The sequence below is a fragment of the Ammospiza nelsoni genome, chromosome 2 (genome assembly GCF_027579445.1).
Source record: "Ammospiza nelsoni isolate bAmmNel1 chromosome 2, bAmmNel1.pri, whole genome shotgun sequence".
NCBI classification, from domain to species: Eukaryota; Metazoa; Chordata; class Aves; order Passeriformes; family Passerellidae; genus Ammospiza; species Ammospiza nelsoni.
The window spans coordinates 115,475,178-115,491,580 of record NC_080634.1 but is presented as its reverse complement, the minus strand read 5'-3'; the positions used below and the strand labels follow the sequence as shown (position 1 = coordinate 115,491,580).

The window sequence follows — 16,403 nt, the reverse complement described above, 5'->3', positions numbered from 1 at the left end:
TTAAACCCTTGGTAAACACAGGCTTTTAACAAGGTGTTTTTAACAGATAGAAATTGGAATCTAAAGAGAGATTTTTTTTCAAAGTCCTGAGTCTTTGATCACCCCAAAGGAATGACAAGGTTTCTTGTAAGTCAACTCCATGTCATTTAATCTTTTTACTTCCTTGTGTATCTTCACCTTCCAGCTCTAGGTGAAACCTGAGTTTCTTCAGCATCTTTCAAAAATAAGTGTAAGAATTAAGTGATCATTTAGATCTTGGGTTTAAAGGTTGGTGAGATGAGTCACAAGGAACTTAAAATATTTGAGAAGGGTCACCAGTTTCATACTGGAAAGTCTCTTACCAGGCATGTGGCAAAACTTGTTCTGTGTTTACCAGAAAGCAACTTTTACTGTAAAGTACATGACAAGCTGAATTAAAAGTTGGTTTTGGGGCACTGTCAAGGTGAAAGAAGAGAAGCTGTGGAATTGAGGCTGCCTAACAGAGGAGTTTATCTGAACCTCAGCCCTGGTGGCAGGTTCTAATGCAACACCCACTCTGCTGTACCTATTTCCTGAAAAAAGGAGATTTTTGGAATTTTTTTAATGCAATATGTCACTTGCATATGTATTTGAGTAAAAATGGACTTTTGCTGCTAAATCTGAAGTTGGTTTCTTCTTTTGGTTCATAAGAGACTTCTCACAAGTTAAGACTTCACTAAAAGAGACTTCACTAAAAACCAGTGGTGCTTCTAAGATACCGAGAATTTGACTTAGTAGACTTTGCAGCCAAGTTTCCATGGATGTAATTTCAGAGAAAATCCTGGTTAAGAAAGTCGGGAGTGGCATTTCCCACCCTGCACTCCACAGTTTGCGAGCTCATTAAAGGTTATTTGCATGTGAGCTGGACCTGCAGAGGTCAGGGGAGGGGCTGAGGGTCAGAAACTGCCCTGGTGTGTGGAATTGTACCCCCAGAGTCCCCATGGTGGGATAATCTTATCTCATTAGAGATAAGAATCTCGAATTCTTATACCATGAGCAAGAATTACAGACTGGGTTTGGTCCTATGGAAGTCCAAAAGAGAGAAGTCTGACAACATTGACCTCCTAAGTAGAGGGAAAATGTGATTTTCAATTATTTATGAAAGAGGAAATAGCTTGTTTTTAATCTTTAAGAGTTCCAGTTAGATCTGTAAACAAGGGGTTGCTAAGAAAAGATCTGACTGAGTCAGGAGTTTCTACATCAAACAAGGCACAAAGCTGAAATTGCTGCCTCACACCAGACAACAATACCCTTAAGTTCATTTCAAGGAATATTTTTGTCTCACTTCCCTGCCAGAGTAAAACCAAAACGAAACCAATTTTAGAAAACAGCTGCCGAAGCAAAATCTGGAATTTATGCAGTTATAGATGCGCCAAATCTTGCAGGTCTGTAAAAAACTTGAAAAAGAATTAGGTAAATAATGATCTTCTCTCTTCAAACTTCACTCTGCCCCACTCCACCCCATCCCACCCTACTCAGGACAGCATTCCTCTCACATAGTGTGGCTGGAAAAAAAATCTCACTGCAAATGATTTAATTAAGACTTTTAGCAGTATAAGCCTCAGGCATTAAAAATATGACAAAATGTAAATGTTTAAATAATTGATGAGCCCCAGGCACACAGAGGCAGGTTTGACATCACTGAGTTCAAGTTGTGACCCAGATTTGGTGACTGTCCATGGCAGCTGCCTGTAGTTATGAAGAGTTTACCTGCTAAAGAAAATGGGGATGTTAAAAATGACAAGTCATCCAGTATTTTTCTAGTATTTTAAGCCTGGTCATCCAGTTTTTTCCACCCACTTCAAAGGAGTGAAATAATGGAGATTTACAACCCCTCCAGTCTCTTTGCAGCATTGCAGAAGCAATGACTGGCATCTGTTTGGTGCAGTTCTTGCAATTGGTTGTTCTAATACAATAAACATGCAAGTTAGAACTGAATATTTAAACTTTTGCTTCCAAATAATTAATAATACAGGAAAATAATACAGGAAAATTAATAATACAGGCAAAAATAAAGGAAAAAAGTGGATCTACACATTCAGGCAAGACTTGTGGACCCAGGCTTCTTTTCTTGGTTGAATTAAAAAGAAACTTTTGTAACTGTGTAGTTTATTAACTGCTTTGTGTTTTATAGCTTTACTAGACTATATTTGCTTGTTACTTGCTTAAAGCATCTTTTTTTACTCATATCAAGTGTTGCACTGCCATTAAGTCATGCATTGCCCAGCCCCAAGGCTGTTAAAATATTTTACTTATTAAACACCCTGAACAAAAGGGTCTTCAGATGCGTTGCACTGCATCTGAATTCTTCCAGCCTTTGGCTCACCTTTGGCTCACACTCAGACCTTTCTCCATGAAGGAAAAGCAAGCATGCTTGAGCAGAAAGCTGGGATTTATTGCAGAGCAGGTCAGGTGTGAGGTTTTCGTTGCGTTGGCTGCGCTCCCGACGCGCAGAGGCTGGGAGGTGACACTTGCAGCCTCGCCCCTGTTTAAATTCCCCAAGTGTTCCATTCAAAATGCCACTCTCAGCGCTGCAAGGAGGGGGACACTCAGCATGGGCACTCAGAATTACCCCTGGCATTTCATCCTCTCCGTTCTCCTCTGTGAGTAGAAATTAATTTGATAATTTATTGTCGCTGTGCGTCACTGAGAAACATTCAAAATTATAATCAAGGAAGGGGGGGCTGCTAAAAATAAATATAAATCAAATAACATGCAATATTTATAGGGTTGTGGTTTGTTGTTTTGCTTTGTTGGGGTTTTTTTGTTTTTGTTTAGCTTGAATGCATTGGATTTCAGCAGATATTTTAGTAGGGATATAAAGCTGTAAGTAGGTAAAAGAATGAGAGCAAAGTATTCAGAAAACTCATCTAAAAGATCAAACATGCAGTGTCTGACCAGATTTTTTGACTTTTTTTACCTCTAAGCTTAGTCATGAATGATGCATTTTGCCAATTTTTCTCCTCTGAAAGACTCTTTAGAGGAGTCTTTCAAAACACATAAAAAAGTATGGATTAAGTTGTATTAACTGCGGTGTATTCTCACTGCACTGCAAGAGATTAAAAAATTCTAGAAATTCAGAGGGCTGCATTATTTTATTCTTAATGTCTGGTTTCATGTCATTCAGTGCAGATAAACACCATTTTCTTGACTGATCAACACCTGCTGTTAAAAATCTGGGAGATACAAGCACAGGATCTTGCAATTCAAACTGCATGTGGGTGTAAAAAAGATATCAGTCTGTAGGAAGAATTTTGAAAAATATGAATTGTAATATTACAAGTTTCTATGTTGACATTAAAATGATATGAAAATACCACCTTGATTTTACAGGTGAATAGAGTCAAAAGCAGTTAATTAATGTGGTCCTTAAGAATTTGATAGAGCTGTTCTACTACACCCTGTCTCAGAATCCTCTAAATTTCATTCAGCCAAATCCAAAGATCCAGGATAATAATTAAGTATTGTTAAGGAGTAAAATTGCAATGAGGCAGAAGGATATGTCTGGGTTTTCAACAGGAACAAAGCCCCTCTTCAAAATCAAAGCTGAATTACCAGATCAAGTAAAATATTAATTGAATTAATATTTTAATTAAAATTAAAATATTATTTTATTTTTAAAATAATTAAATAAACCCAAATTAGCCTGACCATTTAATCACAATGAAAAAAGGGTTTGATTTTCCTTTTAAAGAAACTTTGAGAGTGTTAGAAATGTTGCCACCTTCACATTTGGGAACTACAGGAGTTACAATTTATTTGTAGTTAGAAATAGAGGTAAACACAGGAAGGCAATGGATTTTCACGCAGATTTGATATTATTTAGAACATCAACAAAAAGATATCTTCAGAAAAATTGTTTTCTCCTGCCTGACAGAAAGTAATTAGGAAAGAAATAAATGCCTTGCAAAGTAAAGAAATTGAAGCAATAAAATATGCACAAACAGGCAAGGGGAAAATTGTGCTGAAAAACTCATTCTACTAATTTTTAATTTTCCTGTTAATTCTCTAGGAATTATACTTTAGAGCAATCATAGGATCATAGAATCATTTGGGATAGAAAAGACCTTTAGGATTGAGTCCAACCTTAAACCTAACATTGATGAGTCCACCACTAATTTCTTTCCTTGCTGTAAATAAAATAATATTTATGAGAAGTGCATAGAAAATTGGGGGGAAAAAAGTAGACTAGGAATAGAAACATAATATAAATCTCTACATCTATACAGGAAAAAGGTATTACCAGGAAATTGGTAAGATCTCCTCAAATTTATGCAAATGGAAAAGGAAGTAACAGAGATTTCATGGTAGTTGAGGAATAGCAAAGAATATAAAAGTGGAAATGAGGAAGGAAAGGAATAACAATGAAGATGAGAACGTTGAGTGAATTTTCCACACAAGAACACAGTTATGTTGGTAACTATTAAAGTACTTCAGAGAATTCCAAGAAAACAATCCATAATCCACATTTCTGACATACTGGCAGGTACCCTGATGGCATTGGAGGGAAAGGACACAACGACTGCCACCTCTGAGAGCCGCCCGAGTGTCCCGAGGAGCACAAACAGCAGCAGCAGAGCTGGCCCAGCTGCAAACAGCTCCGATAGCTCCGTGGCAGAGCCTGACACCCCAACAATCCAAAACTCCCTCCTCGGCACAACCTCGCTGTCCCCCTCTACCATGAGGATGGTGGGTGCAGAGAGCTCAGCACTCCCAACAGCAGGAACTGGCACCACCACTGCTGCTTCCTCCCCACCTCTCAGCTCAGCCACAAGCAGCCACTCCTCCTCTTCCTCCTCTTCCTCCTCTCCTGGGAGCTCCTCAGCTGTGCCTCCCAGCCCACAGCAGAGCAGCACCAGCAGCACCACTGGGATGCTCTCAGCCACCACATCCCACCCATCCACAGCCCTGGTGTCCTCTCCATCCTCCTCTGCTGGGACAGAGACACAGGGCCCAAGCACCCCCAGGCCTGTGGCTTCCACCTCTCCTGCCTCAGAAACCATCGAGACCAGGCCTTCAGCCACTGTGGGCAGCAGCACAGGGACACCAACACCTCAGCTCACCTCCACAGCCCTGCCCCAGGGACAGCCAACTGAGCAGGTGACGGCCACTTCACCTCCCTCATCCTCCACAGCCTCTGCAGGCAGCAGTGCCATGACTCTTCCTGGAGAAAGGGAGGGTTCCACCATGAACCAGGGGGACAGAACAACAACTGAGACCTCCCATTCCCTCCCTTACACATTGCCGGTGTCCACGATGACGGTGGGTGGAGAAGGGCGGACGGACACTGCACCCACAACATCAATGTCAGAAAGGGACTCACTGGGGACATCTCCTGGGAGTGGTGCAGCGTTCACAGCATTCTCAACAACAGGAACTGGCACCACCACTGCCTCAGAGACTGGCACTGCTTCTTCCCTGTCCTTCAGCTCAACAGTGTCGAGCCACTCCTCCTCCTCCTCTCCTGAGGGAGCTGTGCCTCCCAGCCCACAGCAGAGCAGCACCAGCAGCACCCCTGGGACACCCTTGGCCACCACATCCCACCCACCCACAGCCCTGGTGTCCTCTCCATCCTCCACTGCTGGCAATGAGTCAGAGCCCATTGTGAACAGCTCAGCTGCCACCACAGCCAGCACCGATCCAGTGCCTTCCACCTCTGGCACATCTTCCATGAACTCCTCAGCTGTGTCCCCCAGCCCACAGCAAAGCAGCACCACTGGGATGCTCTCAGCCACCCCATCCCATCCATCCACAGCCCTGGTGATGGCCACTTCACCTCCCTCATCCTCCACAGCCTCTGCAGGCAGCAGTGCCACGACTCCTCCTGGAGAAGGGGAAAGTTCCACCATGAACCAGGAGGACAGAACAACTGAGCCCACTGCCAACATCTCCCATTCCCTCCCTGCCACATCCCTGACAACTCCATCCACGACAAACCTCAGTACAGCAACATCTGTCAATCCTTCTATTTCTACAACTTGCTGTGAGTATTTTAACACATGATACTAAATTTATTTTGCTCTATTTTTGGAAGAATTGAGTATAATTTCCTTTCATTGCTGTTGTTTTTGTTGGAATTTGAGCTTTTTATATTGAATCCAGGAATATGAATCCCTGCATCCATCTATTTTCTGAAAAGCTGCAGTTCCTGTCTGAGGTTGTTTTTGAAATGACACACCTTGTGTTAGGCAGTGCCACAGGGATAAAATGCTTTACAGTTATGCTGCATAGGCCAAGTTATGTCAATAGGAACTTTTATTGGTTTCTATTGGTTTTTATTGGTTTCTGTTGGTTTTTATTGGTTTTGTTAGTTTTGATCTTGAAATTTCCTTTTACAGAATACTAGAGGCAGTTTCCTCATTGGGAGAATCCAGTTAATTTATTTTTTTTTGCTAACTTGATTCTTACTTGTTTCAATACTAATTCTCTTCTAGTGCATCTTTAATTTTTTGCCAAAGGGCTATCTGCCCATATTCAAAGAATATGCAGTAATGAACTTTTCATCATTTTTCCATGGGATAAAAAAGTAAAGCAAAGATGGAGAAGAAGAGAATGCAGCCTTTTTGTACTCTGCACCCAAAAAAAAAAAGGCAGCATGACTTCCATTTTTAGAGCATAATATTATTCTTCAGAGGGGTCCAAGGGGTTAATCCATCCTTTTTCTGGAGTCACAGTGTTCATGGAGTGCAGTAGGAGATATGCACACACACAGTAAGGTACAGCTTGGTCTTTGACAGTGGCTCCATGGCCAAGGACAGCCCAGGGGCCCCTCAGGGGTCTTAGATCCCCTTTGGTCATATCATCTGTGGGGTAAAATCCCTGGATATCATTTCAGAAAAGGAAGACTGATAAAATCACTAGAAATGCATAATTATGCAAATATCAATCAAGGCAGTTTCTACACCTTGGTAAAGCTCTCCTGGACCCAGTAAATGTTCACTGGGTGCCTGCTTGCAGGCATAAACCAGGGTGATAAGTGAGTATTCTTAACCCTACTGTGAAGCACATTTAATAAATGCCTCTCTACTGCTCTGAACTTCAGTTTTTCTGGTGGTATTTTAAAAATCTATCCTCCTGAGGATATCAGGATGAGTCAAATACCAGTCCATTTCAGAATGCTCATGTTTTTCTCAATCAGCTTCATCAATTCTCTATTATTTAAAAGCAACATTGTACAGTTCTGACCATTTACCACACATTGCCTGTAGTTAGAAAGGCAAGGACCAAGCACAATGTCCCACATTTGTGTTCTGGAGCCATCAAACAAAGTACATTGATGTATGGTTTCTGTCTCTAGAGCAAATGGTTCACTTCTGCTCTTTTGGGAGAATGAGGTGGAAAACTGAAATCAGCTCCAAAAAACCACACAAGAGTTTATGTTGGTTTAATCAGTATTTTTCCTTTAATAATAACTATGTAGAATTGCAGGAGTGAAATGGGCTGCTCTCAGCTGTATGATACTTTCCCACTTTGCAGTGACAGTGTCCATCCGAGTTCAGAACGTGACTGCAGAAGAAATTCACCTCAGCTGGAGCAGCAGCAGCAGCACAGGCAGCCTGTACAGCATCTCTGTCAAGGATGGAGAGGAGATAAATACAAGAACTACAAATGAGACAGAAACCGCGATTGAAAACCTGCTTCCTGGCCATGTGTACACCATTTCTGTGGCACTGTCATCTTGTGCTGGGAGCAATCCTGCTTCAGTCACTGTCCGAACAGGTACCTCCTCCATCCCCCTGGCACCTCTTTAATTCATAGAAACTCACAGTGTCTTGTTGCCATATGGTCTGGATTTGATCTCACATACTCTTATTCCTGCAAGTTGTTTTTTATTTATGTGACTCATCCCCTTATTTGGATGGGACTGCTTGAATTCAACAGGAGTTTGCAAGAGTAAGAGCTTGCTCTGTAAAATTTCTGATCCTGTTGGATTATTGAGGCAGATAATTCTGTACAGAATTCAAGATATTTTGGCTGTAAATTTACCAGAAAATATTCTGATAGTGTGAAGTTTAGGTTCTACATGCTCTTGTGAATGCAGGCAGTCCTTAATTGTCATTTTTACCTTTTACATTTCATCCTGGGTTATAGACATTAAGGCAAACAGTTTAATTGTGTCTCTGTACTAAAACTGATTCTGCAGGAACATGACACATAATATCCCTCTAAATCAAGGTTTCCCCTTTTAAAACTCCCCATTGCCATCTCCCCCTTAGCCAATCCCTTTAGAAAAAACTTTTTCCACTAAACAAATTCCCACTTGGCACTGCTGCTTCTCCATCACAGGCAGAGATCTAAAAGTCATCCTGTCAGTCAAAGGGAGCCACTGGGTTATTTTGGCATGATCCAGTTTGATAAAACTGTGCTGCACTTTATCATCTTTTCCCAGTGGCTGAGAAAGTGCTCATGATTTCTTTTTATATAACTTGAAAGATCTAACTTGACTTTTGGCAATTGTTATTTCTTCCAGCATTTCTTGACCTCTAAAGCATAAATGTCCTTACTGCAATCCCTTTTTGAGTTCTCTAATGGATTGTCTGATTATTCTCAAAACCTTTCTTAGGGCCATTATTTTGGCAGTGGACTGTGGGGTTCCTTCTGATGGACTTACCCTCTCTCTTAGTCTTTAGGACCACAAAGCCAAGGAATTCTCATCATTATTTCCATTGAAATCTTTCAATTCTTCAGTCCACTGGCTTTCATTTATTACTTTCTCTATTCAAGAAAAATAAAAAATGGTTTCCTTTTGGAATCTGGAGCCATCTGCCCTACCAGAAAATTGTTTGTAAGCTAATTAAAAAGAGCAATAAAGACCAAGTCATCCATATTTCATGTGAAATTAAAGATTATGTTCAATTCTATGAGAACTAGGGATATAATCCAATGAACTAACCACATAAAACCTGCAACACCAACCTTTAATGGGTTTTGACCCTTCATAAATAATTCAGATTAGCAAGTCCAGACAAGCATACTGAGGTTCTGAGACTCCATGATGCATATCTTTTTCCAAAATAAATTTCAGGGGAATTTTACTTCTGAAAACTCCATCTAGCTTACCTGAGTTGTACAAGCACATAATAGCACAACCTATATCTTTAGCTCTCATAAGAAATCAGAGTTCTCAGTGCTATTTCAGTGAGTTCTCAAATACCACCTACCCACCCACCACCTGCCTCTCTTTTGATATGCTCCAATTTTATAATTTGCAATTCTAAGTTCTCACTGGGCCAAAGGAACTGCTGCTTGGGTGACTCCTTGGCCATAATTAAAGACTTTCACCTATTCCATAATTGTCTTATTGTCATTGATAATGCATGCACAGAAGTGATTATCTTGATTTTTATCTTTATTTTGCAGATTATGGTTCCTGTTTCAAAGGGACTGAGTTTTGTTTAGCACAAAGTACTGGCTGTTCTGACTTAAAAGGCATTGCGTGCTCCAGTAAGTTTATAGAACCTCAACATTTGTTTATCCATAACTGCAGGGTATTATTTCACAATATAGTATCTCCCAGGAGTATTTTGCCATCTGCTTTATGGTGTCAGTTCACACAGCATCTGAAGTTCACACTTCTTTGGTGAAGAAGCTGCCTCCATCAAACTTCAGTGTCAGCTTCCAGCTCTATTTTAGTCTGGACTTTTCTATGTAAAGCTTTCTTCTTTTGGCTCAGGGCTCATCCACCTACTCAGGAGGATTTAAAAGCCTTGAAGAGCCTAACAGACTGGTGTTACTTCTGCTGGAATCAATGGGAGAGTGGCTGTTGAATTAGGGAGTGGGATGCACCCTAAATAATACAAGAATGGTGAACAATTTGGGAGATTGTGATGGCTGACAAACTTGGAGAGAGTCAGCTCTGAAGGTTTCAAAGCCACTGCATTAGACACACATGATGCACTTTATTACTACTACTACTACTACTACTACTACTACTATTATTATTATTATTATTATTATTATTATTATTATTATTATTATATCAATTAATATTATAAATTATTATTATTATTATTATTATTATTATTATTATTATTATTATTATTATTATTATTATTATTATTATTATTATTATTATTTTCTGCTTTTATCAATCCATATTATAAATACATGAGATAATAAAGTCCAAAGACCAATTGTGGAGGTCATCCTGGGAGTCACCTAATTATTTCTTCTTTTTTTTTTCTTTTTTCCAGATAACCAAGCATTTTCCTGCAGAGTTTGGTTGGAAAACGAGAAATTTAATAACACACTTTATAACTCTGATAGTGAAGGCTACATAAATATGTCTAAAAGACTCAAAACAGAGGTAAGTTGATGCAATCTTCTTTGTCAATGAAGGAACTGCAGAAAGGCTTGTGATTAGCAGCCTTAATCTCCTACATTCATGGTTAAATCAGGACTCTGACAGGTGAAAAAGAGAAAAACATTGCAGGAAGCACCAAATCTGCCAAGGACAGAGAGCTTGTTGTCCAATGAGGAGGGCTACATTCCCTCAGCCATCCTCAAATATAAGTTATTTAGTGAAAGGCACTTGAAAATTCTATTTCTGTAAGGAACATCCCGTTCTGTTTATTTTCTCCCACTTCACTGAACTGATGCCTGTGGAGACAAAAAAAAAAAGGAGTTACTCAAAACCAGCATTTCAGCACAGATTTGGAAACGTGAAAACTTTGCAAATGTGTACTGTAAATCCAGATTATTGGCAATACTCTGGAAGTGGAATCATGGAAGTGGCTGCAGGATTGGGCAAAGTATCAAGGGGTCATTTTCCCCCATTTTCCCCCATCTCAGGGGGAAAATAAGGAGCAAAAGTGGAAGTTTTGAGGCAGCAATGCCGACAAGCACCAGTCTGCCACTCAACTGTCTTTAGCAGCATGTTAAAAAAAAAACCCTAATAATTTCAACACCTCTCAGGAATCCTGATGGATATCAACCTGTGAGATTGGGGTAGACTGCTTTAAATAACCAGCACAGCTATTTTTAGTGTGATGATCATACCCTTTAGCTAAGAAACTCCACAGATTTCAAAAGCAGTAATTAATTTGTTCTCACCACGCCAACTCGGAGGTAACCTTGTCTTATGACTGCTAACATCTCCACTTCATGGATAGAAAATTTATTTTAGTGGATGTAAAAGGTTTCCTCCAACCTGACTGAACGCAGAGGAATTCCTTTACTGGCTTTTAATAAGCTTTTACCTCATGCAAAGTGTCAGCTTTTCTTCAGAAAAATGGCAAAATCAAAAACAGGCTGTACTAACATGGTTGAAAATATAGACAATTTCTCTATTGGAATTTTTTTTCCCCAGTTTGAATGTTGAACTATTTCTTTTATATTCCACTCTGTAGCTGTAGCTTTGAAATGTTAGTTTTGCCTAGATAAGTCAGATTTCCTATGTAGACTGCTCATCAAGGTGAGGAAAAGAAAATAATTTTTGAAGTCTCTGTCCAAAGAACTTAAAGGGATGCAAAGTTTGGAGTGTGGGGTTTATCCCATAGAAAAGATGGAGGCAGAAAACTGAGCAGTGACTCAGAACAAGGTTTGTTATCATCTAGGAAAAATAGTAATCTTTCAGACTTTTCAGGTAAAATAGCATATTTATCCACAGGGAGAAGATAGCTTCTCTTAGTGGGTTGAATCAAACACCTAATTTTCTGAAAAGATCAGTCCTGACAAAAACATTTCAACCAGTCTTATTTTAAAAAGGGGACTGCTTGTTCTTGCTTTGTATCCATTTGAAAGCACTAAGCAAGGCTCTACTTTTGGAGATATCAGTGAAATTAATTTGATTTTGACTGATGTCACAGGAATACACTTGGTTTATGCCAGAATGATTGAGAGGCAAATCACACCCTTGTCTCTCTTTGCAAAGGTGTTCTGTAACGTCATGACTTTGAAAATCTGGTGACAAAATAAGTTTTAAACTTCTCACATGAAGTTTTGTGCTGGTAGTGTGTGCAAAACCATGTCTGAAATTTAGTTGCACATGTTAAAAAAAGTTAAGGGACACTGAACATAACTTTAGAAATATTGGGTGTTCTTTGTAGATTCCAAATTTTGTACAGTCAAGGTCCCATATGTGTTTGTGGAGGAGGACAACTTGTTTTAATGCATTATTCATTGATAACTAGCTAAACAGATTGGAGCTTTGGAAGTCAAACTCAGATTTCACATTTTTAATCACAGACAATGCATCGCTCTGGCATCCTCTTCCAATGAGTTTTTTTATTTGTTATTCCAAAGCAATTGCCTTGAAAGAGTAGTAAGTGAGGAAAATTTAATACCTTGTTATATATTTAATTATATATATTTAATAGATATGATATACAAAATAATAATATATTATTTTATATATATATAATTATATATAATATAATAATATAATATATTATTAGCATACAATATATATTATAATATGTAATATATAATATATAACATATAATATATTATACATTACATATTACATATTACATATTACATATTACATATTATATATTATATATTATATATTATATATTATATATTATATATTATATATTATATATTATATATTATATATTATATATTATATATTGTATATTATAATATAATATTGTAAAATTTAGTGCCCTGATGTGTGCAGGATGTTTGTGTTCCTGCTCTGCCTCAGCTGACTGACAAGTGGAATAAATATCAATTTCACCTTGCACAGGTTCTTGAAGCAATGCACGCTGAACTGGGGAATAACCACTCTGATATTTTCATTCTGGGGTTCAGATCTGGCAGTGTGATTGCTGATTTTCTCTTTCTGCTGCCAAAAGAAGAAGCCATGGATGTGGGTGACATACAGACCCGCCTGAGTAATGTACTAACGAGCAAGTTTGGGAGCAAAAGTGAAGTGGAAAGTAAGTGATGTTGAAAGAGCTTCTCTGTAATGGTGTGAGGATGAAAGGGTCAGATCTACTGCTGTTAAATGAAGATGATAAATTAACTTCTGTCTTTTAAGAGATTCAAATAGTTCAAGTAATCTATTTAAACATTCACTGAACATATAATGATTTAATATAGATTATGGACCTGTTTTAAAGAGTCATTACACATGCCCAGTTCCAGACTCAAAGGATGGGTTCTTTTCACACAAAAAGATCTAAAGACTCTCAAGTTACACCAATCCATCCAGCAAATCCTCAGAGCAGCTGTTATGGGTGTCACCAAGAGATCACAAGGGCCCTCATAAAAGATTTCTAGTTAGCAAATCTTCACCACATTCAAAAACATTTTCAATATTATTCAAAATTTCAAAGCTGCCAAGCAGTAAAACACAGCTGTCACTTAGGGCTCCAGGATTTCTTACACCCACTTCTTTACTGTTTCTAGCTAACATTCCTAAAATGTGCTTTAAATTTCCAGCTGTGTCTGTTCAGTCACCAGCTGACAACATCTCCTCCTGGAGAGCAGCAGTGATTGTCCTTGGAGTTCTGCTGGGAGTTGCATTAGTGGTGATTCTGCTGGCAATTCTGTTTTACATCCATGGGAGGAGAAGATCAGGTAAATACTTGGTTGAACCCTCAGGACTCATCGGAATGTTTGTCTACAAGCACTTATAAGATAAACCATCAGCTTCACTTAAATGTTTTGGGCAAGGCAGAAAATTAATATATTTATCTTATAATTTGATGTTATTATTATATTATATATATATTGATGTTATTATTATATTAATTGTGCATAATAACTTAGGATAATTTACACCCTTTCCTTCCCAATGTCCATTGTCAAACTCCTGAGCTTCTAACAACACCTAATGAATCTTCCTTTAAACAGGTATGGATTTTTCCTCATTGTACACCTGGTAGAGTGAGGAACAGAGAAACTTCTCTTCAGCCTATCCCATATAGGTACTGCAATGACTATTAAAACTGGCAATCTAGAGAGACAAGACCCAAACTACTCAATATTGTATTTAGGTGGCACTGAAAACAGGGTGACTGAGCCTGGTAGCTGTGGCAGGTCACCTGAATGCTCAGCTGAGCCCAGAGTCATCCTGTTGGCTTGTTGGCTTTTGTGCACTTGCCCAAGGGTGATTCACCTCCCCTGAGACTCCTATCACTGTATAGAATTATATATATATATATATATATATATATATATGTGCCTTTTTCTCTCCTGTGACTGCAGAATGAGCCCAGGACAATTAGCAATCCAGCATTTGCAGCTTGATTAGGAGTTTGGAGGAAAATGGGATAAATCTCAGTTATGTGCACTTGCTGTAGAAGTCTGCTGGACCAGAAACTTGATTTGGAGGTTTCTGAATTCAATGTTTCTTTAATTGCTGGGCTATGAAGAAATAACTGCTTATATGTGTCAAATGTAAGGCATGCTAAATCCAGCTGTGGTGTCACAGCATAATCTCAGAGGTGGGGAAGGCAAACATTTGGTCAATTTGAGCCAAAAGTATTTTACTCACCTATTTTTGCCTGTCAAAAATGGTTGGCTGAGCAAGGATGTCCCATATAGTGCAATTCTGTCCTGCTCTTGATAATCCCAAAGTAGAGTCCAGTCCAACAGAAGCAGCTCCTGTGGCATTGGAGCAGACCTTGCTTCAGATTTCTCCTAATTGCTTTTTGAGCAATTAGAAGAAATTACCTTCACCTTTTCCCACCCCTCTTCACTGCAGTCCTGGTGAAGTTACATTCTATTCCAGTTCTGTGATGCAGTTTTTCCTTCTTGGAATGTGCTGAACAGATGACAAAGGGGCAGTTTACTGCTCCACATATTTCCAGCAGGATTTATGAGTTTCATTTCAAACCAGCTCTCCATGTATCTCTATATTTGGAATTCCTGTTGAGGCACTGAGTATTAAACCATGATGTTGAGGCCCTGGCTCACAGCCCCTGAACACCCCTGATTTTTGGGGTTTTTTGTGGTTATTTGGCACAGATTTGGGTACATTGGTGCCAGAACTGCAGCACAAGCAGAGGTGCACCAGCAGCTCTGCTCTGCTCCCTGTGCAGCCAGCATTCAATCTTCTCATCCCTCATTCCCTGTGCTGTGACACAGCTCCTGGCACAGCCCTGCTGAGGGCGCTGGCTGCAATATTATTTTTAGCAGCAGGGACCTATGAAACAGGGGCTTGCATGCCTTGCTCTCCCTTTCCTTCTGTGTAGGATCAATATGTCTGTCGTGGTTAAGATCTGGGGTGTGGAGTCACAGACACCTCAGAGGTGGGAAGAGAGTGATTAGTATTTGTTACATTTCTATTTTGTGGCTTTTAAATATAGCTAGCTCTGGTGTTCCACTCACTGAGTAGTCACTCAACAATGTATTCTGTCAGTAAATACAAGTTATTCAGGGAGCTCTGTTGAAAACACAAATGAGTACTCTTGCTTGTGTTAATACTCTTTTATTTCTCTTTTGAGCGATATACTTTGAATAGCAAATCCTCATTGTCAGTAAACCTTTCTGATGTCTTTGTAAATAGTGTTAAATAGAGACCATGTACAGCAGGCTTGAACAATCCTGGGACAGTTCATGCCAAATGTATTTAATGTCTTTGGGGGGCGGGGGAAAAGTGGTATTTTAAACTATTTTCTCAAAGATGCTTTACAAATAAAATCTTTATTTTTACAATTGTGCATTCTGAAGTTTGTCACGTAATTTGGAGCCTCTTGTACCTGCAGGGGGGGAGAGGGTGGCCAGTGCAGTCAGCAACAGAGCTGACCTTGGTGTGATTACACAGAAGGATGATCTGCTGGAGCTAAATCAATCAAGAGAGAAGATCTACTGAATCTATCATTTTTTACCTTCTACATCAATAAAAATCCCCCTCCCACCGCAGTGTGGAGTCTAGAGTCTGGGAACTCTCTGAAAATGGGAGCAGGAGAAGCCAGACCTCCCCTTTCCACAGAGGACCATTTGGGAATGCTCCCAGACACCATTCAGAGGGGCTCCTCATGCATATTCCCTTCTCAGACAGAGGCAGCAAGTGGCATAGAGAAATAAATGGCTGAGGATAAGACACTTGGAATCAGTGGGATTTAAGCAACTCCTCCATTTTTGTGTGTCAGGATGTCTGTGACTGAAAAAGGGCATATTGCCTGTTTCAGAATTGCTTCTCCCCCCCCGGAACTGACTGACACTATGATCCAGAAAAACCTGAGCTGCCAATCCCTCCCTGCATGCTGTGATCAAGGCCAGGGTCTGAGGAAATGCTGTGTTCTGTTCCTATTGCAACTGATGAGATGACACTCAAGCCTTCAGCTGACTTTTTTAAACAATTTCACTTTCCCACAATTTATTATTCCAGCTGATGTCAATAACCAAAAGATTTTCTTCACAAGTAAGTGAAAATCATGGTGCTCTGGAACCAGGACCATACCCACTTGTGGCACTGCATTCCAAGGGCA

General features: G+C 39.5%; 1 protein-coding gene across 2 annotated transcripts; it reads left to right on the top strand.

Moving 5' to 3' along the window:
- Window positions 1–2,431: 2,431 nt before the first annotated feature.
- LOC132070351 (mucin-5AC-like) lies at window positions 2,432–15,627 on the top strand. 2 transcript variants are annotated; one of them, XM_059467052.1, is made up of 8 exons: window positions 2,432–2,621; window positions 4,505–6,001; window positions 7,495–7,737; window positions 9,379–9,462; window positions 10,212–10,324; window positions 12,710–12,902; window positions 13,408–13,545; window positions 13,822–15,627. In XM_059467052.1, exons 1-8 carry the CDS (start codon window positions 2,573–2,575, stop codon window positions 13,851–13,853), a joined length of 2,349 nt encoding a protein of 782 aa, XP_059323035.1. In that variant the 5' UTR covers window positions 2,432–2,572; the 3' UTR covers window positions 13,854–15,627. The 2 variants fall into 2 exon arrangements, with proteins under 2 accessions (XP_059323035.1, XP_059323034.1); XM_059467051.1 differs by having other exon boundaries at window positions 13,408–15,627.
- The last annotated feature ends 776 nt before the right edge of the window (window positions 15,628–16,403 follow it).

What these genes read in the sequence shown, in the direction of transcription:
- LOC132070351 (XM_059467051.1), top strand. Translation starts at nt 2,573, where the DNA reads ATGGGCACTCAGAATTACCCCTGGCATTTCATCCTCTCCGTTCTCCTC. An exon ending in CATCCTCTCCGTTCTCCTCT is followed by an intron (nt 2,622 to 4,504) that starts GTGAGTAGAAAT and finishes ACATACTGGCAG; the next exon opens with GTACCCTGATGGCATTGGAG. An exon ending in AAAAGGCATTGCGTGCTCCA is followed by an intron (nt 9,463 to 10,211) that starts GTAAGTTTATAG and finishes TCTTTTTTCCAG; the next exon opens with ATAACCAAGCATTTTCCTGC.